This window comes from Mauremys reevesii, linkage group 2 (assembly GCF_016161935.1).
Source record: "Mauremys reevesii isolate NIE-2019 linkage group 2, ASM1616193v1, whole genome shotgun sequence".
Classification (NCBI taxonomy): domain Eukaryota; kingdom Metazoa; phylum Chordata; order Testudines; family Geoemydidae; genus Mauremys; species Mauremys reevesii.
This window is the reverse complement of record NC_052624.1, coordinates 145,832,779-145,857,627: the sequence shown is the minus strand read 5'-3', so window position 1 is coordinate 145,857,627 and position 24,849 is coordinate 145,832,779. Positions and strand designations below refer to the sequence as shown.

Below are 24,849 nucleotides of genomic sequence, written 5' to 3'. Positions count from 1 at the left end.
CCCCACTGCCCTGGGTTAACCCACACAAGCTGACCCATCCCCCTTTGGCAAAGGACAGGAAACACCCATCCCAGGGCCCAGGCTAGTTGCTTTCCTTCCCCAGTGCTGGCCCCCTCCCTCTGAAACCTGCACCGCTGCCTGCAGTGAAAGGAGGTGCCTGGGCTGCTGGAAAGGGGGCCGCTTGCTGGCACAGTTCCTGCAGTGCTGCCCTGCAGTTATGGGGGAGACAGGTGTGGTGTGTGGAAAAGGGAGGGGCTGTGAGCTGGGTGCCCCTCCCCCTGCTAAACTGCCTTCTTCCAAAAATACCTGGTGTGATCCAACCAAGCTGTGATCCAACCTTCCCACCCACATCTGCCCCACATAGCACAGCCACAAGGCCAGTGCTCACACCCCTCTGCTGCCCTGGCACGGCACCTGCGTAGCGAGGGCGGGCACAGAACACGGCACTGCCGCTGCTTGGAACGGAGCTTTATTCACTCGCCTGGGGGCCAGGCTGGGCACCCGCAGGCCTGGAGCCTGCTCTGCAGCGAGCTGGGGACTGCAGCTAGGGCAGATCCCCAGCTGGACCTGCTGCCACCTTGTCACTTGTACCTGCTCTGGCCTGTGCCCATCCCAGCAGTACTGGGGCACAGGTGGGGCCGCTCCGGGCAGTGACTGGCACAGGGAGCTGTAGTCTTAGGCAGGAGCCAGGGCAGGGGTTCAGGGAGCATCTCCTCTAACCTCACCCCCCCCAGCCCTGGGCACAGGGTTCCTTACCCTCCCAGCAAGGAGCTAGAGCCTCTACCTGCTGGGGGCCCTGCTAAGGGCACTGGAGCCAGGCCAGGGTGGGTGCAAGCTCTGTACCAAGCCCACACTGCTGTCTGCGCTACACCAGCGTTGCAGGCACCCTCCTAGGCCGGATGCCCCAGAGCGTGAGTCCATCCAGCTCCATTAGCACCCGGGTACCAGTTCTGGTGGGGGAGAAGTGCTGCCCGTGCCAGCGTGTGTAAGAGGGGGCACAGGGGCCATGCTCCAGCCACAGCAGCTTCCTGGTGGTCTCAGCCTGACCTGCAGTGCTGAGGGGGCAGCCTGCGGCACCGAGAGCTGCCCAACGAGCTGGGCATGAACCTGGGGTTCCCAGAAGCTGGCTCCATTCATTGTTAGCCTCATTTTACATAGGGAAACTGAGGCAGGGGCCAGGACTCACCCAAGGCCAGCAGCGGAGAAGCAGGACCATCTCCCGCTCAGCCTGGGCACTTTCCCCCTAGGGCTTGGGGAAGGGCCAGGCCCATGCTGGGCAGGCTGGGGTCAGGGCAGACTCGGTGCTGCTGGTGGGTACTGGCTGGCTCCAGGCTAACTGGGTCCCGTGTTCCTTGGGCTCCAGCCTCCATATCCCCCACAGGCATCTCAACCAGCTCGGCTCTTTCCGAGCCAGCAGCGCTCCTGGGAGCTGGGGGAACAGAGGGGGCCGTGCCTGTCCCTGTCCTGTGCCAGGCTGTGAGGGAGATGGTCCAGGCTCTCCCCCCAGCTGTTAGCCACTGTGTGGAGCCTGAGCCCAGGGGACACACGTGGCTGGGGGCTCGCACAGCCAGGCTGCTGGGGGCCAAGGGTAAGGCAGGGGCTGCCCTCACCGCTACAGGAGGCTGGGTGCAGCTGCCCCCTTGGCCATGGGCAGAGGCGAGGGGCTGGGGGGAGCAGCAGCAGGAGCCCCTCAGGCACCAGGCCCTGCCCCCCAGGGGGTTGGGGGCCAGGCCTGCACACCCTTAGGGGGCAGCCATGGCCAGAAGTTGGCCCAGGGCACAAGCTGACTGAGATGGCCAAGGCCAGGCCAGGAAAGCCACCTGCCTCCATCAGCAAGGAAGCTGTGCTGGTTTAGGCCCTGCCCTGCTGCCCCGTCTCACTGCACCATGTTCTACCCCCAGGGCTGGCTCAACCTCTCCCTGCACTCAGGGGCTCACCCTGGGGTGCAGCAGGTGCCTGCCTCTAGGGGAGAGCAGTGTTCCCTCCAGCACGGCCTCAGGAAGGCCGCAGGGCTCGCTTCCCCAGAAGGAGAAGGGGGTCTGCTCAGACCCTGGGGCAGTTCCTCTCCTTGTGGTGTGGGCCATGGGGAGATGGTGCCTCCTAGTGGTTGGAGTGGGGCTGGGTGAAATAGCAGGACTCCTGGGTGCATCTCCAGCTCTCCCACTAACCAGCTGTGTGGCCATGGGCAAGTCTTAGCCCCTCATGCCTCAGTTTCCCCAAGGGACGGCAAGGGCCTCACCTGGCCAAGGGGCAGCTCCAGGGAAAGGGAAACATTCCCATACAACCAGGAATAGGTGAGTGTCAGGGTCAAACTTCACCACCCCCAACCCCCGCAAGCCTCCCCCAGGACAGGTGGCCGATCCCCTGGCCGGGTAGGGAAGCCATGTAGGGATGAGCACAGCCTGCAGAGGGCACCAGGGTGGCACCCAGACCCCGCAGTAGTCACTGGTGGGGGAGGGGATTGAACGCTGGTCCTGCTGCGTCAGTGTGGCCGAGGGGGGCGCTGCCGGTCGGCACACGCCTGCAAGGTTTGCCGGATGCCCCTTTGCCAGTCCTTCACCAGGTCCACGGGTCGCAAGGCCTCCTGCGGGGAGCAGACAGCGTTAGGCTGTCGCTGGGCATGAGCCCCTTCCCTGGCACGAGGCCAGGACGGCTGCTGTGGAGCCAGCGCCCACTCTACACAAGCAGTCCAGGGAGGGGGCAGGGCAGGGCTGTGCAGAGAGCTGGGGGCAGGATGTGGGGAGCTCTCCCCAGGGGCTCCTGCAATCAGCCAAGACTCCAGTAGGAGCAGGAACAACTCGGCTGAGGGGCTTGAGCAGGGCTTACAACACTCGTCCCATATCTGAGCATGAGCTCCTGGCCACGGTCCCAGAGCTGGGATAGATCCCAGGAGTCCGGGCCCCAGCCCCCCCTGCTGTGACCGACTAGCCCCCACTCCCCTCCCAGAGCTGGGATAGAACCCAGGAGTCCGGGCCCCAGCCCCCGCCCCCCCCCTGCAACTGACTAGCCCCCACTCCCCTTCCAGAGCTGGGATAGAACCCAGGAGTCCAGGCCCCTGGGGTTGGATGTCTTCTACCAGCCCCTGCCCTCCCGAGCTGCCCCTGGGGGAGCCCCACATGGTGCCCACCTGGTTCCGGACGCTGAGGTTGGCACCATACATCAGCAGGGTCTTCACAGCCTTGAAGCGGCCCAGCCGGATGGCATCATGAATGGGCGTGTCCCCCTCCTGCCAGCCAAAGGCACGGGCAGCTCATTGGACAAGGGCCTATGCCTGGCACTGCCCCCTCCCCTGCCCATGCACAGCCCTGCTGCAATGCGGCTGGCTCTGGGGACCCATGCAGCACCCAGCCGGCCAGTCCAGGGTACAAGCCTGCCCCCTGTTCCCTGCAGCATCAGCCAGGGCCCCCGCCCATGGCTCCGGACAGCACCCCCATGGAGCAAGGCTGGGGCTCAGGCTCCGGGTGCTACCTTGTCCTGTGCGTCAATCTCGGCCCCACAGGCGATCAAGTGCTCGACGCAGTCACAGTGCCCCGTCCGGACGGCCACGTGCAGCGCCGTGCTCCTCAGCTGCCAGGGAACAAGGGCCCGTTACCATGGCAGCACCCCTGGAAACCACCCCACCGGTAGGTGGTCTCCCCCCATGGGACGCTCAGCTCTCAATGCCCAGCTGCCAGCATCACACCCTCCCTGGGGTCCCCAGCTGCCCACAGCATGTTTGGGCAGGGAGCTCGGACCAGGCCCCAACCAGCGCCAGGAGGGAGGGGCCCAAGCAAAAGAGCCCAGGCCTGGGGCAGGGCAGGAGCCCCTCTCCCTGCTGATCCAGCTCACCTCTACAGCACACCCCAGTTTAGGACAGGAAGTGACGGGAAATAGAGGTGTGTGGATGGAGTGATGTAGGGAAGGTGGTTGGGTGCAGGGTGAGATCCAAGGCTGGCATCAAAACGGGACCCAGAGAGCAGGGCAGGAGCCTGCCCCATTGATGGGTGAGGGGAAGAGCCCCAGGGAAACCCACCCCCCAGCAGAGTACCCAGAGGGACCCCTCAGCCACACAGCCTGGGGAGCAGGCGCTCTCCCGGCCATGGCAGAGGCCCCGGTGCTGCCCCCACTCGGCTGCCAGCCCCAGCCGCTCACCTTGTCCCGCGTGGAGATCTTGGCTCCTCTGTCCAGCAGGCGTTGGAGAACGTCCAGGTGCCCCCCGCGGCAGGCCCAGAGCACGGGCGTGGCCTCCAGCTGGGCAGAGGGAAGGCAGAGTCAGGTGCCGAGCTCCTGGGGACCACAGCAAGGGGCTGCTCGGGGACACGGACTTTGGGCCCCAGGTCACCGTGCCCGGGAGGGTCTCTAGGTTTGCCAGATCTGGGAATGACTCTCAGAGCAGGACCCAGGGGCTCTGACCACACCGCATGCCCTGGCCATGGGAAGCAGCAGAAGGAGGGGGACAGGTCAGTGGGCACCAGACACTCGCTCGCTCACCATGTCCCTGGGCTCCAGCCGGGCTCCAGCCGCCAGCAGCTTGTCCACAATCTCTGCATGGCCCCGGAGGCAGGCCCAGTGCAGCGCCGTGCACCTGAACTGCAGCAGAGATCCAGGTTACGCGATAACAGACAACCCCCCCACCCCGCTCTCAGCACTAGATCCCTGCTGCCCCCCCCTCTGCTAGTCCCCCCCTCCCGCACTCCAGGTGCTAGATCCACCCCACGCGCGTGCACACACTCCAGGCGCTGATCCCCTCCCCCACAGTGGGAAGGGCTGGGCTCTGGTGGCACCGAGCTCTCGCTGTCTCAGGCACGTGGCCGGCCGGGTCTGGCTCACACCCCAGGTCTCACTGGGGGCCTGTTTCCCACAGGTCAGATGCAGGGACCCTGGGAGCTTATCACCTTCCTCTGCAGCGTGGGGGGTCAGTCCCTTGCCCGGTTGTCTGGGTGTGTCTCACTTGATCATCCCTGTCACTGCAGGGCACCGGGCACCTCAGTTCTGGGGCACATGCCAGCCCAGGCTCCTGAGGGCTGCGGTCTTTGGTTGGTGGGTGTGTGGGTGCTGGTGGCCTGGGATATACAGAGGATCAGACTGGGTGAGCTGGTCCCATCTGCCCTTAAGCTCTATGACCCCCTCCAGAGGCCCTAGATCCCCCCTGTGATGAAGTGGGAGATTTTCTTATCTTTTCATGGTTTTCCAGTGGGTTGCATGCAGAGGGAGGGGGACTCAGTGCCCCTGGGTGTTACTGGTTTAACAAGGTGAGAGGAGAAGGAGTTTGTTGTTGCAGAGGACCGGAGAGGGAACTTGGGACCCCAGCCGATGGCCTGGAGTAGGGACACTCCAGCGACTGGTGACCTGACGCCCTACCCTCACTGGAGACCCAGCTCAGGAGTCACAGCCAGTTCTGTCCAGTGGGAGGACAATGGGCTGCGAAGAGAGGACCCCATGACCTAACCAGCCGGTTCCAGCCAGAGTGGGGGGGCGGAGAGGAGCGGAGGCCCAGGCGACCCTGTTTACCTGGAAAGAAGACAATGGACAGAGGTGGGGTCTGGGGTGGATGATCTCAGATTTCCAGCTGGGAAGCAGGGGGGCTCTGGGCTGGAGAGGGGGAGCAGGCAGAGCCCACCTGGATGCAGGGGAGACTGGGATGTGCTGTGCTGAGGGAGGCCAAGCCTGAGGGTCAGAGGGTTTCCTGTGCTGTGTTAAGTCGCTCAATAAACCCTCCTGTTTTATGCTGGCTGAGAGTCACTCCGGTCTAGACAGCAGGGTTGCATCAACCCCTTCAGGGGGGTGGAGGCCCCGGGGGTCCAAAGCGAGTGGACTCCCTGAGAGGGCCCACGGCGAGAGACAGGTGTGCTAAGGCTCAGAGAGGTGCGGCTCCAGGAGGTGGAGGGGTCTGACCCTGAGGGAGAGTGGAGCCCCGAGAAGGGCTGTCACACTGAAAGGGGTACCTCCCACGGACCGCACGGGGCCACGAGTGGGCACGATCTGTGAGTCCGTGACACCCCCCCCACACACACACACACACATGCTCCAGGTGCTAGATCCCTGGTCCCTACCCGCACCTTGTGGCAGGCTGTGCACATCCCCAGTCAAAGGCCACAGCTGGGTCCCTCCCAGCCATGGAGAGTCAGCCTGAGCAGCGAACGTCCCAGGTCACCTGGAGCAGCTCAGTGGCAGGCTGGACTTGTGACAATAACCAACTTTGCTGAAAGCACATCCTGGGTTAAAGCCCCAGACCCCCCCCACACACACACACACCTGGTCGTGAACATCGGGGTCCCCACCGTCGGCCAGGTACCTGTCAATCATGGGAACCTGATTCTCCAGCACCGCCTGCAGGAACCGGGCAGCGTCCACAGGCTCGGCCTAGGGCAGACAGGAAGGGGTGAGTGCCCAGGCAGTGCCCCCCGCCCCCCCTCGGGGTGCTGCCCAACTGGCTCAGAGCATCTTGCCAGCATCCTCCCCATTTCCCCCGAGGGCAGCCCCAGCCTGCATGTGGCCTGGCACCGCTGGGCCTGCCCGCTCGGTGTGCCACAGGAGGGCAGGCTGTGAATCCCCCGCGAGCCGTGACCCAGCCACCACCGAGGGGGCCAGAGCAGGGGATCCCTGGCTCTGGACTAGCCCAGCTGGCTGGGACCGAGTGACCTGAGCCCCCTGTGGCCAGGCTCCCAACCCAGGCTGGGCAGCAGGGGCATCGCTCACCGGCACAGCCGGCTCGGGCTCGGGCTCCTTGGGGCGGACCCTCTTCTGGCTCCTCTTCTGCTTCCGCAGCCTCACGATCGCCTCCAGGTCTTGGAGACTCTCCAGCCGCACCCGGGAGTTGTCGAGTGTCTCAAGCTGGCCGGGGGGAAGGCAGAAAGCAGGTCAGGGCAGAGCCAGCAGTGCCCAGGAGAGCGGACAGGAGCTGGGGCCATGCCACACCCAGCTGGGTTTGTCCTGAGCACGGGACAGAAACCGGGGCACTCAGGGTCCCCCCAGGGACATCTAGGCCCGTCTGAGCTCCTGGCACAGAGCCAGTTCAAGGGGGTCAGACTCTAGGACGAGGGGGGGACGGGGGAGAGCTAGAATCCCCCAGACACCTGGTTCCACCAGCCTAGGGAGACCACTGCTGAATACTACAGTGCTCTCTGCTGAGCGGGAGCCCAGGGCTGGGACGGCAGGGGCTGTGGGTTGGGAGTGAGGGGCTCCAGCAGAGATGGAGGTGGGGGAGGCCAGGGCTGGGGTAATAGAGGCTGCGGGTTAGGACTGAGGGGCTCCAGCAGAGATGGGGGTGGGGAAGGCCAGGGCTATGGTAATAGGGGCTGTGGATCGGGAGTGAGGAGCACCAAATGCCATTCTGACCTTCACAGAGCAGGACAAGCAAGCACAGAGTTAACAGAGCTAGAAAGGCTCTGCCAAGAGGAGCGACGCCAGGACTGGGGAAAGACCCTATGGATCCTATAGGATCCTGCCCCCTGGAGCTGGAGATGCGCCCACCCCACTCTGCCAGGGGCCATCCGCTCACCTTCTTCCGCCTATCTTCCTTCACCTTCTGCTTCTCCTCGCTGACGGCATCCCGGACCCCGGCCACGCCACGCCGCCAGCCCTCGGGCTCCTGCGCTGCTCCCCTCGCCAGCACCTCGAAGGCCCGCACCTTCCCCTCATACCTGTCGCCACTTACCTGGGGAGAAGGGGGGGCAGGAAAGGTAGAGGGTGCAGCCAGGGCATGAAATGTAGGAGATGGAGCATCCCCAAGGGACATGGGGCCTTTCCCCTCTGGGAGGCACCGACACTGATCCACCCCCAGGGCAGGGACTGGCTGGCTCATGGGGGCAGGGTATGGGACCTGGGACCTTTACCCCCTAGGGGGCACTGGCTCCCATCTGACCCCAAGGTGGGGACTGGCTGGCTCAGGGGGCAGGGAATGGGAGACAGGAGCTTTGCTCTCCAGGGGCGGTGTCTCCCATTCGGCCTTAGGGTGGGTGGGGAATGGGACATGGGGCCTTTCCCCTCTGGGGGGGCACCAGCTCCAGCCCCAGGGCTTGGACTGGCTGGGTCAGGGAATGGGACACAGGGCCTTTCCCCTCTAGGGGGTGCTGGATCCCATCTGGCCCCAGGGCAGGGACTGGCTGACTCAGAGGGGTGGGGAATGGGATGCGGGGCCTTTCCCCTCTGGGGGGCACTGGCTCTGATCCACCCCCAGGGCAGGGACTGGCTGGCTCATGGGGGCAGGGAATGGGACCTGGGACCTTTACCCCCTAGGGGCACTGGCTCCCATCTGACCCCAGGGCAGGGACTGGCTGACTCAGGGGGGTGGGGAATGGGACACGGGGCCTTTCCCCTCTGGGGGGCGCTGGCTCCCATCTGGCCCCAGGATGGAGACTGGCTGGCTCATGGGGCACGGAACATAAATTAAAACTCATGGGGGTTTTGCGAGGCCAGGCCGTCTCTACAGCTGGGAAACAGGCACGGAGCAGGGGAAGGGACCTGCCCGGGCTCACGGTGGGTCAGTGGCAGAGCTGGACATTGGGAAGGAGACTGGAAGTGCTTTGCCCAGCTCCCCATGAGCCCTGTCAATCCTAGCTCTGCCAAGCGGGGGTGGGAACGAGATATTCCCAGGTTGGGCCCTTGGCAGGCCTGGCCCTGGGCTGTGCATGGCTCTCCCCGGATCACTCTCTCCCTGGCTGGCTCGGCCTCCCCAGCCCAGGTGGCACTGGCTGGGCCCCGCACGCCCAGGGGAAGGGGGGTGTCTAGTTCCTGCTCTGCCATCTCCCGTCACTGCTACCCGGGCGCCCCGCTGGCTGCGGCTGGCATTCCGGCCGTGCCTTGCTGCCCTGAGGGCCGTGCACCTGTCCCGGCCCTGGCCAGCGTCAGCCCCTATTTATACCCCCCCCAGGGGCTGGTGGGCCCAGCGTGAAATAAACATCACGTGTGGCGGATGCTGCCCAAGGGCAAACAAGTGCCAACAAGCCTGCAGGGCCAGGGGCTGCAGACGGCCAGGGGCAGCAGGTGGCACCCAGCCCACCCTAGGGAGACCAGGGAAAACACCTACAAAGCAACAGCTCAGTCCCACAGCAGCGGCCTGGGCCCAGCTAAGAGGGACCAGCCGAGGGGCTGCTCAGACAGACCCCGTGGCACCGAGCACCAGCCCCACCAGCCCTGGTGCGTTAGCCACGCCCCAGCCCCACACAAGTGGGGAGGCGCAAAGGGGATCCCACCAGACCCACCCTGTAGGGACACCTAGGGTGACCAGACAGCAGGTGTGAAAAACCAGGACAGAGGTGGGGGGTAATAGGAGCCTATATAAGGAAAAGACCCCAAAATCGGGACTGTCCCTATAAAATCGGGACATCTGGTCACCCTAGGGCCACCTGAGGAGAGCACAAGGGCAGGGGGTGACCCTGAGGGGGGACAGCTCCCTGCATCCCCCCTCAGCTACATCTCCACAAACCCAGCCCCAACAGCGGGGGGGGGGACCCCACCTGCCACCTCACTGCAATGTGGGGTGACAGCCCAGGGGGCCCTCCGCCGGGATCTGGCCCCAGTGAAGCGACAGCCCAGCGCCCTGGAGACCAGGCCGTGGCGCTCTCCGGGGGGGCTGGGCTGCTGGGAGCAGACATTTGCCCCATAATCAGCCCCCGCCGTCGGACACGGGGTCAATCCAGAGGCCCCCTCCCCCTACCTAAGGAGAGTCCAGCGGGGACCGCCCTATTCCCAGCCTCGGCCCGCTGCGCCCTCCCCGCCGTCAGGGTTTCTGCCCATGCAGCCACCTCTGGGGTGGAGCGCGGCAGCCGCGCTGGACAGGGCCGCCAGCGAGAGCCCGCGGGACCCAAGGGCTCCGCAGCGTCCCCCGCGTACTCCGTCCCGCTGCCCCGCACACGGGGGTGCCCCGGGCGCTGCGCTCCGCCGCCCCTTGGCCCCCCGGCCCCGCCGCAAGCCGGGGCAGCCCCCGCTCACCAGCTGCTGCACGCTGATGAGCTCCATGGTCCGCCCGCTCCGGCGCCCGCGCCCGCGGCCGGCCCGCCCCACCCCGCTGCTTTTATCCCAGCGGCGGGTCCGCCCCCACCCCAGTGACCCGCCCGGCTCCGCCCCGGGCTCCCCCTGAGCCGCCAGCAGCGGGACACGGGCAGCGCCGGCCCCAGCGCGCAGGGCCCTGCCATGGGGTGCCCCGACCGGACAACCCTCCCCAGAGAGCCTCACGAACAGCCCCGGGCCCTTCTAGCGTCAGAGCCAGCAGCCACCGTCCCCGTCCCCAGCGGGGACACTGAGGCACAGAGCTGGGGCAAAGCCTGGCCGGGGCAGGACTAGAACCCAGCTCCCCTGCCGGGCTAGTCTGACAGGTAACCCCCCGGCCACGCTGGCCCTCGGCCTCAGCCCCAGGGGGACGGGCCTGGGGACCAGCTGACGTGCCCAGCCCTGGCCCGCCTCCCCCACCCCCGTGCCAGGCGCCGCACAGGCACAGAACAGAGATGGTCACTGCCCCCTCCGGGTAGGGGAATCAGGGCGAGTTTGTACAAAAAAGGGATGGTGCAGTTTGTGAGGGATTTATTATGAATTTATGCCCTGCCAGCATGTCCCCCGCCCCCCAGAAACATATACACTGCAGGGAGTGGGGAGCTCAGAAGGGGGCTAGCCAGTCAGTGCAGGGCCCTAGTGTGTCCCTAGGGGGACGCTGTGCTGCAGGGAGCAGGGCAGGTGCTCAGCAGGGGGCACTCTCCTCTGTAGGTCAGTGCTGGCACTAGGGGGGTGCTGTGCTATGGGGAGCAGAGCAGGTGCTCAGCAGGGGGTGCTCTCCCCCATAGGTCAGTGCTGGCCCCACTGCCTGTGATGCTGCTGGCCATCCCTGAGGTCCAGCAGCCATGTTCCAGCCCCTGCACCTCCCCATGCAGCTTCCACTGATCCCAGCTTGAGGGGGCTCTGCTGGACTCTCCTTGGGAGAGAGGGCAGGGCAGCCCCCCCCCCCGCAATCTCTGCAGGCCTATGGTGGGGGGGTCCCTTTAGCATGGAGGGGGACATAGAAGAAGCCACCCCATCCCCCGCCAGATCACTGTGCAATAGATGGGGAGGGGTCTGGGCTCCCCTCCAATCCAGCTGTGGGTGAGTGGGGAGGGTACATATGCAGGATCCCACCCCCACCCTGCTTCCTGCCAGAAACAGGCCCACAGGGCTTGCGGGCAGGGGGGAGGAGGCTGGGCAGAACAGCAAGTGGATAGAGAAGGGGGCAACACAGGGCTGGGGTGGGCACTAATCCCACTTCCCCAGCAGAGGGCAGACACGTCCTGCCAGACCCCAGAGACCAGCCCCTAGCAGCCAGGACCACCAGCCCACGGTCAGGGCACAGGACTAGGCAGGGAAGAGTTAATGGTGCTGACGCCTGACATCCTGTCACCAGATCCTTGGGGGCTCCGGTTCCCCAGCTCAGTGCCAAGGACTGAAATAGGCCTGAGACGGGGACATCCTATCCCACCCCTCCCTCCTTCTTCCCCCAGCTCAGGGTTACAGAGAGGAGCCCCCAGCAGCCCTCACCAGGCCAGAAATCCCAGCAGGGGACACCGCTCTGCCCTCTGCTCTGGGCACAGAGCAGGCCACTGGTCTTCACCCTAGCCAGACTCCTCCTTCCAGGGGTTGGGAGCCTGCAGCCCCTGCTGAGTGAGGTCCGTGGTGCCGAGCACACGGGACCAGCCCACACCGGTAGCGCGTAGCTAGTGCCTCTGCCGTCCCAGCAGAGCAAAATAGCCCTGGGCAATGCCCACAACCAACATGGCTGCCTCAGCTTCCTGCCAGATGTGTGGCCCTGGGCAGTGGTGCCTGGCCCATGCAGAGGGCTGGACACAGACCCCTCCCTGCCCCTCAGAGTCCCGCCCCACCACCAGCCACTGCAGCTGCCCAGGAACCCCGGTGTCCTGCAGTGTTGCTGGAGTCCCCTTGATCTCAGAACCTGGGCGGGCTCCCCCCAGCCAGGGACACCGGAACAGGGTTTATAGTGGCTCCTTCCTTTTCCCTGCCCAAATCTGCCCGTTCCCCTCTCCCGCTGCTGCAGCAGGCTCCCCAGAGCAGCTACCCAGTGGGGCGCGCACCCAGATCACCCCAGGGCTGCATGCTCAGGGCCCAGGGTGCTGCAATCCCGCCACAGGCCAAGAGGGGGAGACAAAGCCCAGCGCACTCTGGCGCAGGGTGACACTCCCCCCCCCCCCAGCGCTGCCCTCAGGTCTCCAGGAGGTCCCGCAAGGTGCCGCTGCCGGGCACCAGGTCACATGCTCTCCTGGCCCTCCTGTCCCGGACGCCCTTCAGTACCGGGCTGTGCTGCAGCAAGAGCTCACAGAGCTCACGGTGGCCTCCCTCGGCGGCCTGCGAAAGGAGAGCAGGAGTGAGGGCAGTGGGCACGCTCCCGTGGGGCGGGGGGCAGGGTACGGCACAGACCCAAGGGGAGTATTCGCTAGACCAGGATGCCCAGGGAGGAAGGAGACGTCTCCTGTCAGCAAAGGGGAGAGAACCAGGGCCCAGCGGGGTGCAGGACAGGGCACTGACTCTGCAACCCCCTCACCCACAGCCTCCAATCGAACCACCTCGGCCCTGGGGCCCCGGGGACAGAACCTGCAGCCCGCTGCTCCGCAAACAGGAGCTAGAGCCGAACTTTCCCAGCTGCAGGCATGGGGTGGCATTGTCTGCTCCAGCCAGCAGAGGGCGAGCGACACCTGGTGGGGCAGGTCTGCCTGCAGGGGGCAGCGGTGTGCACTGAGATCCGCACCAGCAACAGGGAAGGACAAGGGGACAGTGGGAGGAGGGGCCCCAGCCCTGCACCTTATGCAAACTTGTCATGCCGTCGTCATCTGCGATGCCGGGGTCAGCTCCGTGGGCCAGCAGCAGCCTGGCCACGTCCACGTGGCCACAGTAGCTGGCTCGGTGCAGGGCGGTGGCTCCGCCGTGGGTCTGGGCGTTGCACCGGGCCCCACTCTGCAACAGGAACTGGCAGACGGCGCCGTGCCCGTTGCGGCTGGCGTAGTGCTTTGAAACACAGGGAAGAGGGCGCCTCAGGAGCCACCTCCACACACAGGTCCTTCTGCCCCCCACACCTCAAAGCCCACTGCACACCGGCCCAAGGACACTGAATGCAGCTGGCTCTGGGGAGGGACACAGCCCAGCTCACAAAACAAGTTTCCAGGGGATCTAGCTGTTTAAGAACCTCCATTTAATCCCCCATCCAAGCCATGGCATTTTAGCACCATGCAGGGCATTGGCACACAGCACTGCGGCCTTGGGTAGGTAACACTCGCCCGCTCTCCCCCAGGGGAACAGCATCCTCTAGGGAATCCGACCAGCCCTCCACCACGAGAACTCCCAGCCAAGCCCTCAGCCAGCTCATTAAATCCCAGGCCTTGTCTACATGCAGACGTCACACCGGGGAGAGCAGATTTAGCTCAATGGGTGCAAGCCGTGGCCTACGTGGGCCCAGCCCCGGGGGTTCTGCTTGGACCTGCGCTCAGGCAGGTGGACACGGATTTAAGAACGTCTGCACACAGACACGTGCCAGGTCAGCTGCCTGGAGTCAATCCCCTCTCCAGCTGAGCTGGCATAGGTGGGCGGGGGCCGGGCAATGAGATCACAAGGCTGGATCCCGTCCCACTCTCCCCTTTGAACCCAGCCAGCTGGCACCAGGGGCACCTGCTGCCTGGAACCCTCCTCCCCCAAATGCCCAGTGCCCTCATGCCCCTTCCCTTGCACCTGGGTGAGTCTGAGTGACAGGGCGGAGCTTTCCATGTGAGTCCAGCCCTGGCCTCACTGGTGCTCACCCCGTACTCCTTCCCACCATGGTCTCACCCTGCCCCAGGCTGACACATTGACCCGGGGGCCGCTCTGCTGAGGCTGTGGGCTCGGGGTTGGTCAGGACCCTCCAGAGAGCAGCTCCTACCATGGGGGCATAGATTCATAGACTCTAGGACTGGAAGGGACCTCAAGAGGTCATCAAGTCCAGTCCCCTGCCCTCATGGCAGGACCAAATACTGTCTAGACCATCCCTGATAACTACTCTTAAATATCTCCAGAGATGGAGATTCCACAACCTCCCTAGGCAGTTTATTCCAGTGTTTAACCACCCTGACAGTTAGGAACTTTTTCCTAATGTCCAACCTAAACCTCCCTTGCTGCAGTTTAAGCCCATTGCTTCTTGTTCTATCCTTAGAGGCTAAGGTGAACAAGTTTTCTCCCTCCTCCTTATGGCACCCTTTTAGATACCTGAAAACTGCTATCACGTCCCCTCTCAGTCTTCTCTTTTCCAAACTAAACAAACCCAATTCTTTCAGCCTTCCTTAGTAGGTCATGTTCTCTCGACCTTTAATCATTCTTGTTGCTCTTCTCTGGACCCTCTCCAATTTCTCCACATCTTTCTTGAAATGCGGTGCCCAGAACTGGACACAATACTCCAGCTGAGGCCTAACCAGCGCAGAGTAGGGCAGGAAGAATGACTTTGCATGTCTTGCTCACAACACACCTGTTAATGCATCCCAGAATCACGTTTGCTTTTTTTGCAACAGCATCACATGGTTGACTCATATTTAGCTTGTGGTCCACTATAACCCCCTGATCCCTTTCTGCCATACTCCTTCCTAGACAGTCTCTTCCCATTCTGTATGTGTGAAACTGATTTTTCCTTCCTAAGTGGAGCACTTTGCATTTGTCTTTGTTAAACTCCATCCTGTTTACCTCAGACCATTTCTCCAATTTGTCCAGATCATTTTGAATTTTGACCCTATCCTCCAAAGCAGTTGCAATCCCTCCCAGTTTGGTATCATCTGCAAACTTAATAAGTGTACTTTCTATGCCAATATCTAAGTCGTTGATGAAGATATTGAACAGAGCCGGTCCCAAAACAGACCCCTGCGGAACCTCACCTGTTATACCTTTCCAGCAGGATTGGGAACCATTAATAACCACTCTCTGAGTACAGTTATCCAGCCAGTTATGCACCCACCTTATAGTAGCCCCATCTAAGTTGTATTTGCCTAGTTTATCGATAAGAATATCACGCGAGACCGTATCAAATGCCTTACTAAAGTCTAGGTATACAACATCCATCGCTTCTCCCTTATCCACAAGGCTCATTATCCTATCAAAGAAAGCTATCAGATTAGTTTGACATGATTTGTTCTTTACAAATCCATGCTAGCTATTCCCTATCACCTTACCACCTTCCAAGTGTTTGCAGATGATTTCCTTAATTACTTGCTCCATTATCTTCCCTGGCACGGAAGTTAAACTAACTGGCCTGTAGTTTCCTGGGTTGTTTTTATTTCCCTTTTTGTAGATGGGCACTATGTTTGCCCTTTTCCAGTCTTCTGGAATCTCTCCCATCTCTCATGATTTTCCAAACATAATAGCTAGAGGCTCAGATACCTCCTCTATTAGCTCCTTGAGTATTCTAGGATGCATTTCATCAGGCCCTGGTGACTTGCAGGCATCTAACTTTTCTAAGAGATTTTTAACTTGTTCTTTTTTTATTTCCTCTTCTAAACCTACCCCCTTCCCATTAGCATTCACTATGTTAGGCATTCCTTCAGACTTCTCGGTGAAGACTGAAACAAAGAAGTCATTAAGCATCTCTGCCATTTCCAAGTTTCCTGTTACTGTATCTCCCTTCTCACTGAGCAGTGGGCCTACCCTGTCCTTGGTCTTCCTCTTGCTTCTAATGTATTGATAAAAAGTCTTCTTGTTTCTCTTTACTCCCCTAGTTAGTTTGAGCTCATTTTGTGCCTTTAAAAGCAGCAAAGAGTCCTGTGGCACTTTATAGACTAACAGATGTATTGGAGCATGAGCTTTCGTGGGTGAATACCCACTTCGTCAGATGCATGTGCCTTTGCCTTTCTAATCTTGCCCCTGCATTCCTGTGCTGTTTGCCTATATTCATCCTTTGTAAGTTGTCCTAGTTTCCATTTTTTATATGACTCCTTTTTATTTTTTAGATCATGCAAGATCTCGTGGTTAAGCCAAGGTGGTCTTTTGCCACATTTTCTATCTTTCCTACCGTCTGCCCACAGGGAGCTGAGACCCAGCACACTCGGGTCACTGTCACCCTCCAGCAGGTGCCCCAGGGAGTCCCCAGCCCAGGGCACAGCTCCCCCGGGGCGACGGGGAATCAGCTGTGCCCCCTAGAGGCCGGCCGAGACACGACCTGTCCCAGGGCCCGGGGCACTCACCAGGGCAGTGTAGCCGGCCAGGTCGGGCTGGCTGGGATCCACTCGCTTCTCCACCAGCAGCTTCCGGACCCGCCCCAGGTCCCCGTCCAGGGCAGCCGACCAGACCCCTAGAGAGAGGCGAGAGCTGAGGCCCGGCGTGGGGGAGGCGGGCAGCTTCGCCCAGCCCCCGCCAGCCGCTTGGAGCCTCTACCCCCCCCCCGTGGCCCCCAGCCGGGGCAGCGCCCCCTGCTCGCTCCAGGGCCCCCAGGGACAAGCGCCCGGGGGCGGAACAGCCCCGCTGCCAGGGGCGGAGGGGGGAGGCCCGGTCCCTGCCCCCCCCGGTACCTCTCTCGAAGTCCATCTCCGCCGCGGTCTGGTGCACGCCGGGCACGGCCGGCCCGTGGGAGCAGCAGGAGCCGGGGGGGCCCGAGGAGGCCATGCGGGCCCGATCCCCGGGGGGGGGCAGTCTCAGCCCCGCGCCGGCCAATGGCGCCCTGGGCTCGCCCCCTTCTCAGTCCCCCGGTTCCGGTTCCGGCTGGCGCGGACCGACCCGCAGTGGACCGGCCCCGGGCTCCCGCCGGTCGCCGAGATCCCGCCCCCCCCGCCGGTTCCCCGGGCGCGCTGGCAGCGCGGAGCCGCCAGGGGGCGCCCGAAGCGCAGGGTCCGGAGGGGCGCAGCCAGGCCGGGCTCCTCCCACATGCGCCCCGGGGGGGGCAGGGGACCGGCCCCCCCTCGGCCGGGCCTGGGTGTCCTGGTCTCTGTGCCCGGGTGGCAGCCAGCGGTGCCAGGCCCCGGGCGCCTTCGCCCAGGCTGAGCCCGGCCGGACGCGCTGCACCGAGGGGCGTTCAGGCCTCGCCCGCGGCTGGGCAGCTCCGCGCCGGGCACAGGGGCATGATCTGGGCAGGGCAGCGCCCACAGGATGTGGGCACAGGGCAGTGCAGGGAAGGGTGACGTCCAGAGACGTGTCCCAGGGTGCAAAGAGCCATCCTGGTGCCAGGCTGGGAGTCTGAGACCTCCAGCCCTGCCGCGGCTACCAGCCCCAGGGTTCCTGCTGGGATGGGGGGTCGTGCCCCGCACATCCTGTCCCCGCCCCGCACATCCTGTCCCCGCGGCCACTCTCCCAGCAGAGCGGCCACGGGGACATGCGGGACAATCCCAAGCCCGTCGCCGTGGGCACTGAGCACCTGGCAGCTTTCTGGGTCAGCGACCTCCGAAAGGGGCTGGTGCTGGCAGGTGGCGGCCGATCTCCCCGCTGGCTGTGAGGGGCACCCAGGAAACATGGTAACTCAGTAACCCAGGCAGGGGCTTTGATCGGGCTGGAACCTCCCTCTCCCACCTTCACTCCAGACGCTCAGGCCCCAGCAGGTCTCAATGGGGACGGAGGAGAGCTCCCCCCCATACCACAAGGACTGCTAGGAGCCCCTCTCACTAGCCCCCCACCCCAAAGCACCAGGCTTCCACACTGCTTGGGGCAAAGCGAGCCTCAGGGCCTGGGGACAAGCAGGCAAAAAGTTTCACAGGCCCCAAAGCTCCAGGGGGAGCAGGGGAGGCCCCTCTAATTTACAGGCCCCCCTTCCTCTGCTCCCCTGCCCTGCAGACCCATGGCACAAGCCCCACACCCAGCCCCTTTCCTTTGAGAGGTCACTTGACTCTGCAGTTCCCAGACCCCGCCCCCCCGGGAGCAGGCCATGCCCATACACCTAATCCGTCCAGGTGGCTGCATTACAGCCTGTCCTTAGCCTCCCTCCAGAGCAGGATCCCAGCCCTGCCTGCTGCCCACAGCTTCCAGCCCTCCTGCCAGCAGCACTCCCAGCTCTGGCACAGACGTGCTAGAGAGCCATGCCAACTCCCCACCAGCCAGCTCCAGCCCCACAGCCCTGCCCATCAGTGTAAATTACCAGGGAGAGAGTTGGGATGGCGCACCTGGGCAGGGCCGCCCAGAGGATTCAGGGGGCCTAGGGTCTTCGGCAGCGGGTCCCGAGGTGGAAGGACCCCCCGCCGCCGAATTGCCGCTGAAAACCCGGAGTGGAAGAAGCTCCAGGGGCCTGGACCCTGCAAGAGTTTTCCGGGGCTCCGAGAGCGAGTGAATGACCCCACTCCAGGGGCCCCAAAAAACTCTCGTGGGGGCTCCTGCAGGGCCCGGGGCCTGGGGCAAATTGCCCCACTTGTCCCCCCCCGGGCGGCCCTGCACCTGGGAGCTGGGCCAAGCCTTCCCCAACTCACCGAGCGCACGCCTCCACCAGATGTGCATGAGCCAAACACGGTGGGGTGGCTCAGATCGCCCCCAGGCGGGCAAGGCCCCTGCCCCATGGTTCTTATAGCATGGGCCTTATCCCATCTGGCTGGTGACCCCTGGGGCACACAGGGAGTGGCTTGTCCTATGCAGGGTCAGCAGCGATCGATGTGGTTTGGTAACCCCACGTGAGGTGGGGCTCCCCTCCCAGCGTCCTGGCTGGCCCCTCTGCAGCCGTCGCCCTGTGCTCCCCGCACACTGCCCAAGCGCACCCTGAAATTAACCCACTCGCCTTCCCATTAGGGGAGAGCCCTGACCCCAAATGACAGGCAGCCCTGGCCAGATGCAGCCCGGGTGCCTGTCATTTTGGAGCTCCCTGGCTTAATTACAGCCTCTGTTCAGAGCCGTGGGCTGCTGCTCACATCCGGCACTGGCTCCCTCCTCAGCGCTGGCGTGGCCCAGCCAGGCCCTCAGATTGCAGCCCGGGGTGAGCAGGAGGCCAGGCAGCCACTGGCACTGTCGTGGCTGGAGCTCGGAGCATGTCACCTGACATGGAGCCCCGGGGGGAGGTGTTATGGTTGCAATTCTCAGCTCTTCTGTGGACTTGCTGGGTGACCCTGGGCCAGTCACTGCCCCCCTCTGCCTCAGTTTCCCCCTCTAGAATGGGGCTAATGAACCTTCCCCATCTCTCTGGTTTACATGGCTTTAGGCAGGCTCTGTCTCTCACTCTGTGCAGGGCCTGGCTGAACAGGCCCCTGATCTCCCCTGGGACCGCTAGGTGCAGCTCTAATACAGGACAATTCATCTTGGAGTTGGGCTAATGCAACCCCGGGAGAGGGCGGAAGGCCAGCCCTGGCTGTGTCCCGGAATGCAGGCTGGATTGCAATGGGTCCTGGCTGATGGCCATGGCGGGGGTGCCAAGGGGAACAGCGGGGGAGGTGCAGGCTCTGGAACTGGGCTGGGCCCTTCTCCGATCAGTGGCGTTACAGGAACCTGCTTGTCGCCCCTGCTGGAGCCTGCCAGGCCCCTCCCACGGTGCCCGGTGCCAGGGAGGGGCGGGGAACTTCGCCCCCCAGGTGCTGCATGCAGGTGCCAGCTGCTCCACATGGCAACAGGCCAGTGCAGCTTGTTGACTGCAGCAATTTCCCACAGGGCCCTGCCGTGCCAGCCGGGACAAGAGGGCCGAGCGATGCATTGTGGGTACTTTGTGGGCAGGTCCAGCTCATTGTAAACAAGAGGTGCTTCTCAGGAGGTGGCTGCAGGGGGGAGGGGGGATTTCTGAAACACCCCCCCACCCCTGAGGGCCCAGGCCCCTGGCTGAGACCCAACTGCACCCATGGGCCTGAACCGCCAGGGTGACAGGCTCCCTCGTGGGCCACCAGCAGCTCTGGGGTGGGCTGGGAAGGGCCCAGAGGGGAAGGATCTTCACTGGGCACATTCCAGCCTTTTCCTGCTGGCCCAGCACGGGTCCCCAGCCCCTCTGCGCCACTCGCAGCCCTCCGGGGAGCCCTGGCATTGGGGGGCTCTGAGGAAAGGCCGCGCTGGAGACGTTATCCATTCCCCCCCCCCCCCGCAAGAAAGGACCAGCCAGGCCGCTCCTGGAGAGATTGCGCGTGCCCCTGGGCCACCTTCCCCGGGGCAGCCTGTGCTGGCATCCACCACCCAGGTTCCCATTGGGGCTTGTGGGGGGCCAACCGGCTGGCTCAGGGGGATCTGGACTTTCCCACGCTGAGCTGCAGCGCGTAGCCTGAAGGTGACGTCCCAGCAGCCAGCTCCTGCGTCAGCTTCCTATTCATTGCAGGGCTGCATAACCCAGTCCCAAGGAGCTGCCCTTTCCCAGGCTGGGAAGCTGGGGCCATGAGAGCAGAGCCGGGCTCCCCCCAAGAGCTGCCTCTCCCTTGAGCTGAATTCCTCCAGGGGAAAGGACCTGACCCAGCAGTGCCAGGAAGCAGCGGCCAGGCAGAGCCTCCCCCAGCTCCTAGCATGGAGTCACCAATTCACCTGGGACACGCAAGATTGCCGCTGACTGGAAAAAACTGAGACTCGAACCTGACACCCTGCCCTAACCACTAGACTGTGCTCCTTCCCGGAGCCTGGCATAGAACCCAGGAGTCCTAGCCCTGCTCCAGCCCCTAGCCATGATTGCGCTAGCTCCTCTGAGCGGGGACGGGGGGGACTCAAAGCACTTTGCAAAGCGGAGTCAGTATTGTTAGTCCCAGTTCACAGCTGTGGAAACTGAGGCACAGCAAGGGGAAGGGACTTACCCAAGGTCAGCCAAAGTCAGTGGCCGAGCTGGGGATAAAGCCCAGGAGTCCTGACTGTTTCTCCTGTGCTAACCCCTAAAGCACCCCCCGCTCCCAGCACGGGGAATAGAACCCAGGCGTCCTGATGCCCAGCCCCATGCTCTAACCATTAGACACGATTGCTGCTGTCTCCTCCTCATGAAGCTTCTTCCTGCGTGGGGTGGGCGTGAAGGAACGAGTGCCCCAGACTGCCATGGGTCCAGGGGCCAGCACAGCTGAATGGCCCAGCAACGTCCATCTCTGCCTTGGGCCAAGGGTCCAGGACAGCAGGGTGGGAGGAGCAGGCTGGCCAGAGAAGCCATGGAGAGAACACGGCCCCTTGGTGCTTTCCTGGGAGGGGGTGGAGCCCCATTTCCCATAATCAAGCATAATCCCTGTGTTTCCTTTGGGGACTGGGCCCAGCCCCACTGAGCCAGGCACCAGTGCTGGGAAAACCTGTGACCCTGTCCCTATCCCTTGGGCTCACATGGCCGCCCTGACCCCATCTCCCTCCCCCAGCCCTGCCAGCTGGACAGTGGCCAAGCTGCGCTCCAGGATTCCCAGCGCTGCCCCCTGCGCTCTGAGGGGCCGGGTGGGCCCAGCCTGCTGCTGTGGGAAAGGCTGGGAATGGGGCCGGCGCTCTTTCTGGGACAGTTCTTTTCCCAGCCAAGCTCGTGTTTGTTTTCCTTAGCGGGCTGGGCCTGGGCCGGGTCTGACGCACACTGGTGCGTCGCTGGGCTCGGGGCCCTGTCACATTCCCCCCTCCCCCCCCACTGAGCAACTCTGGGATCATGCTGGCAGCAGGCCCCATAGCAGAGAGGGGCAGGAGACTGGAATTTCCCCATGGAAATTTCACATGTGAGCGCATCTAGCTGTGGGCACTGGCTGAGGCAGCAGAGGGCGCTGCAGCCACTGGCCAGCCCCCCCCCAGAGTGTCCCCAGGAGTACAATGCGGAGGGGGGGGGGCTGAATTCACTAACCCTTGCAAGGCAGGAAGGGGCTGGCAGGAAGGGGCCCCCCAGATGGCAACAGGTGCCCCTTCCTCTCCCCAGCACCCTATGGGCCGACCCATGCTGGGGTCTCCCTAGAAACACTGGGGTGCCAGGCCGGCCTGTTAGCCCACCTGCCCCAGAACCCCAGCTGGCAGAGGGATGATCTGCCCGCCGAGGGGCAGTCCCATGGGAAGGTCTCCCCTTGCAGGGCTAGGGGGAGTGGCCCAGCCCCGGGACATGCCGCTGTTACACAAGCTGCTTCCCAGAAGTTCTCCTCAGGGCAGGAAGATGAAGGGCCAGTGAGGACGTGCACAGGCAGAGCCACCACAGGACGGCACAAAGCCACTCTCGGGTTTGGGGAGCGGCCCGTGGGAGCCTGCCCCGGGCCTCTGGCATGGCCACCACCAGCTGGCCAGGCAGCACCTCACCAACCAACCTGGGGCTCTGAGAGCAGGCCCAGCAAACCCCACTGGCAGGGCCCAGCGCCGTGCTGGTGGGCCCCTCATTGAGAGGGTGAGGTGGGACCTGGCCTCAGGCCACAGCTCCCCCCAGCCCTCTGGGGCCCGCTGGCTCCCAGCTTACACGGTTCTGTCCCCACAGCCTGGCTTCTTGGCAGCTCCTGCCTCCCTCCCTCCCACTCCTCCTTGACACATCCCCCGGCCACTGTGCTGCGACTGGCAAGGGCCCAGCATGGCCACATCCGCTGTGCTGCACGCCTGGAGCGGGGGGCAGCCCCTCGCATGGCCACAGGCAGGGACCGACCCAGACACCTGCTCTGAGGCAGGGCTAGAAGTCAGGGTTCCTGGGATCTCCTCTTAGCTTGGGTGCCAACATGCTGGGTGGCTTGAGTTGGCTCTGCCTCGGTTTCCCCAGCTGTAAGGGGTAGGCAGGAGGAGCAATGCTACGCTCCCATGAGGATCAGTTATGAGGGAAGCGGTTTGGGCAGCTCTCCAGCTGTGGAAGGAGGAGGGATGGCCCTTTCCCCCCCCCCCCCCTTTTGCTGGCTCTGCTTTCTCCAGCTGTTTCCGGTAATTAATTAGCAAAGACGGGGAGCCAGGACTGGAGAGTGAGTCCTGGTGCTGCACGGCCATGGGAAGGAGCTGCCCGGCCGAGAAGGCCTCCCTGCAGCACAGGAGCCATGATCCTCTCCCCTCCCACCTTCCTGCTTTGCTCCACTCTCCCCCGCAGCACCCCTGCCGCAGTGCCGGAGGGCTAGAGAAAGCAGACCCCTTGCCTGGGCCCAACATGGCACACGCCTGCCCGCCTCCCACCCCCCGGGCAAAGGGGCTGGCCAGGGTCCACTGCCCCTCCGGCAAAGGCTCAATAGTACCAGCTCCTTCCCCCACCACAAGGGGGCACTATGGCACTGGCCTGCAGGGGCCAGGACAGCCCCATCCATACCCAGGGGCTGGAGGCAGAGAAGGGCCCTGAGCGCATGGCACCCCCAGCAGGATCGTGCCGGTCCCCATGGACGCTGCACAGCTTGGACTACCCAGCGGTCGGCAACCTATGGCACACGTGCCAAAGGCAGCACACGAGCTGATTTACTGCGGCACGCTGCTGCCAGCCCCTGATCCTGGCCACCGGCCCCACTCAGCCCGCTGCCAGCCCCGGGGTCCCGGCCCCACTCAGCCCGCTGCCGGCCCCGGGGTCCCTGCCCCACTCAGCCCCCTGCCGGCTCCGGGGTCCCGGCCCCACTCAGCCCCCTGCTGGCCCAGGATCGCCGCCACCAGCCCTGCTCAGCCCATTGCCGGCCCGGGGTTCTGTCTGTCCGCCGGCCCCTGTAAATGTAAAATGTATTATCCGCACGCGAAACCTTAAATTACCATGAATAAATGAAGAGTTGGGACACCACTTCTGAGAGGTTGCTGACCCCTGGACTACAGGGGAGTCAGACTGGTGAGAAAGGGCCCGGCTGTTCACATGGATTTAACCGGGATTGACTGGGGCTCAGGCCAGCCAGCCCCGAGAGCAGCCAGCACTGGGGCGGCCCTGCTGAGGCCCCACAAAGCGGGCAGCTGGCAGCAGGGACCGAGCCCCTGGCCAGACTCCTGGGAGCCAACCCCCTCCCCCACTTTCACATCACCCCTCCAGCGAGTGGGGCACTGGTCCTGACTAGCTCTGCCCCTAGAGGGTTAAGCAGGTTAGCACTTGCTCTGGCTTCAGCTCACCTGGAGAGTGACAAGGTGGTAGCGAATGTTCGAAGCAGCAGCTGTGCTTTAGTGAGAGCATGAGGCAGAGCCAAGCAGGAGGGAGACTGGGGGAATCGCTCAGGCTCTGGGGTTTGGGTACAAACATCACCACTCTGGCAAGGGAAGGCCTGTGGCTTTCAAGGCAGAGCTTGCTAGGGGTGGGGGGGGGCACAGTTCTGAGAGGCGCCTGCAGGCAGGGACGCTGGGACTGAGCCGCAAAGCCAGCAGGAGGGGAGGGTTCAAATGCCAGCGAGCGAGATGATCAGTGGAGTGCCTGAGACCCCTAGCCTGATGCCCCAGGGCAGGCAGAGCACAGCACAGATCCACACGTGCCTGTCCTCATGGGGACGCAGCAGGATCAGGCCCCTCTCTATAGGGACGTGAGCCTGGGCACATGGCAGCAGTGCCAGAGCAGATGAAACCTAGGGGGTCCTGGCTTGTGTAGCGGGGGAATCCCAGCCAGCCCATGCACTGATCCCAAGAGGGGTGGGAGCAGAGGGGGGCTGGGGAGGGGAGAAAAAGCTGCAAGAGGCTCCCGCCAAGCCACAGAAACCTCCCGCCCCCCAGCCCGGATTAGGCAGAGACCCTGAGGCTGCTGCTTTAAGAGCGCTCCAGGCCCGGCGGGGGCCCCCTCCCCCTTGGCAGGGAGGCCAGCTCCCAGGGGAGCGCGGAGCTTTTTCCACTCCGGGAAGACTCAATGCCCTTTTATAGCCCGCCTGCTCCTTTTTCCATGAGCTCACAGGCGGGGACCGGGACCAGCCCTCCCCCAGCCAGGGCAGGGCTCCTGCGCTGTGGCCCAGACGCCTCGGGCAGGGGGTGCAAGGCCCACAAGGTGGGAGATCAGTTTGGGGGCTAAGCCCCAGGCCACAGCTCAGTGCTGGTGTGTGTGTGTGTGTGTGTGTGTGTGTGTGTGTGTGTGTGTGTGTGTGTGTGTGTGTGTGTGTGTGTGTGTGTGTGTGTGTGTGTGTGTGTGTGTGTCTGTGTGTGCGCATCCAGTGGGCAACACTAGCTACAAAACGCAGTGCT

At 63.7% G+C, this 24,849-nt stretch overlaps 2 protein-coding genes across 4 annotated transcripts; both read right to left on the bottom strand.

Annotated features, from left to right (window-relative positions):
- Window positions 1–914: 914 nt before the first annotated feature.
- ANKRD23 (ankyrin repeat domain 23) lies at window positions 915–9,975 on the bottom strand. Of its 3 annotated transcripts, XM_039522896.1 has the most exons (9): window positions 9,913–9,975; window positions 7,481–7,636; window positions 6,679–6,813; window positions 6,235–6,342; window positions 4,471–4,569; window positions 4,132–4,230; window positions 3,469–3,567; window positions 3,128–3,226; window positions 915–2,584 (listed from the first exon to the last, which is right to left on the bottom strand). In XM_039522896.1, the coding sequence occupies exons 1-9, from the start codon at window positions 9,937–9,939 to the stop codon at window positions 2,483–2,485; spliced, it is 924 nt and encodes a 307-aa protein (XP_039378830.1). In that variant the 5' UTR covers window positions 9,940–9,975; the 3' UTR covers window positions 915–2,482. The 3 variants fall into 3 exon arrangements, with proteins under 3 accessions (XP_039378830.1, XP_039378831.1, XP_039378829.1); XM_039522897.1 differs by lacking the exon at window positions 3,128–3,226; XM_039522895.1 differs by lacking the exon at window positions 9,913–9,975 and having other exon boundaries at window positions 7,481–7,732.
- A 508-nt stretch (window positions 9,976–10,483) lies between these two features.
- ANKRD39 (ankyrin repeat domain 39) lies at window positions 10,484–16,703 on the bottom strand. Its single transcript, XM_039521603.1, has 4 exons — window positions 16,470–16,703; window positions 16,146–16,252; window positions 12,757–12,960; window positions 10,484–12,303 (listed from the first exon to the last, which is right to left on the bottom strand). Exons 1-4 carry the CDS (start codon window positions 16,561–16,563, stop codon window positions 12,160–12,162), a joined length of 549 nt encoding a protein of 182 aa, XP_039377537.1. The 5' UTR covers window positions 16,564–16,703; the 3' UTR covers window positions 10,484–12,159.
- Window positions 16,704–24,849: the final 8,146 nt, after the last annotated feature.

Excerpts from the sequence above, each read along its gene's own strand:
- ANKRD23 (XM_039522895.1), bottom strand. The coding sequence starts at position 7,717 with ATGTCCCTTGGGGATGCTCCATCTCCTACATTTCATGCCCTGGCTGCA. Across the intron at positions 4,570-6,234 it reads ACCCCGATGTTCACGACCAG|TTCAGGTGCACGGCGCTGCA; the intron begins GTGTGTGTGTGT and ends TCTCTGCTGCAG. Across the intron at positions 2,585-3,127 it reads ACCTCAGCGTCCGGAACCAG|GAGGCCTTGCGACCCGTGGA; the intron begins GTGGGCACCATG and ends TGCTCCCCGCAG.
- ANKRD39 (XM_039521603.1), bottom strand. The coding sequence starts at position 16,563 with ATGGCCTCCTCGGGCCCCCCCGGCTCCTGCTGCTCCCACGGGCCGGCC. Across the intron at positions 12,961-16,145 it reads TGGCCGGCTACACTGCCCTG|CACTACGCCAGCCGCAACGG; the intron begins GTGAGTGCCCCG and ends TGTGTTTCAAAG. Across the intron at positions 12,304-12,756 it reads GCATGACAAGTTTGCATAAG|GCCGCCGAGGGAGGCCACCG; the intron begins GTGCAGGGCTGG and ends CTCCTTTCGCAG.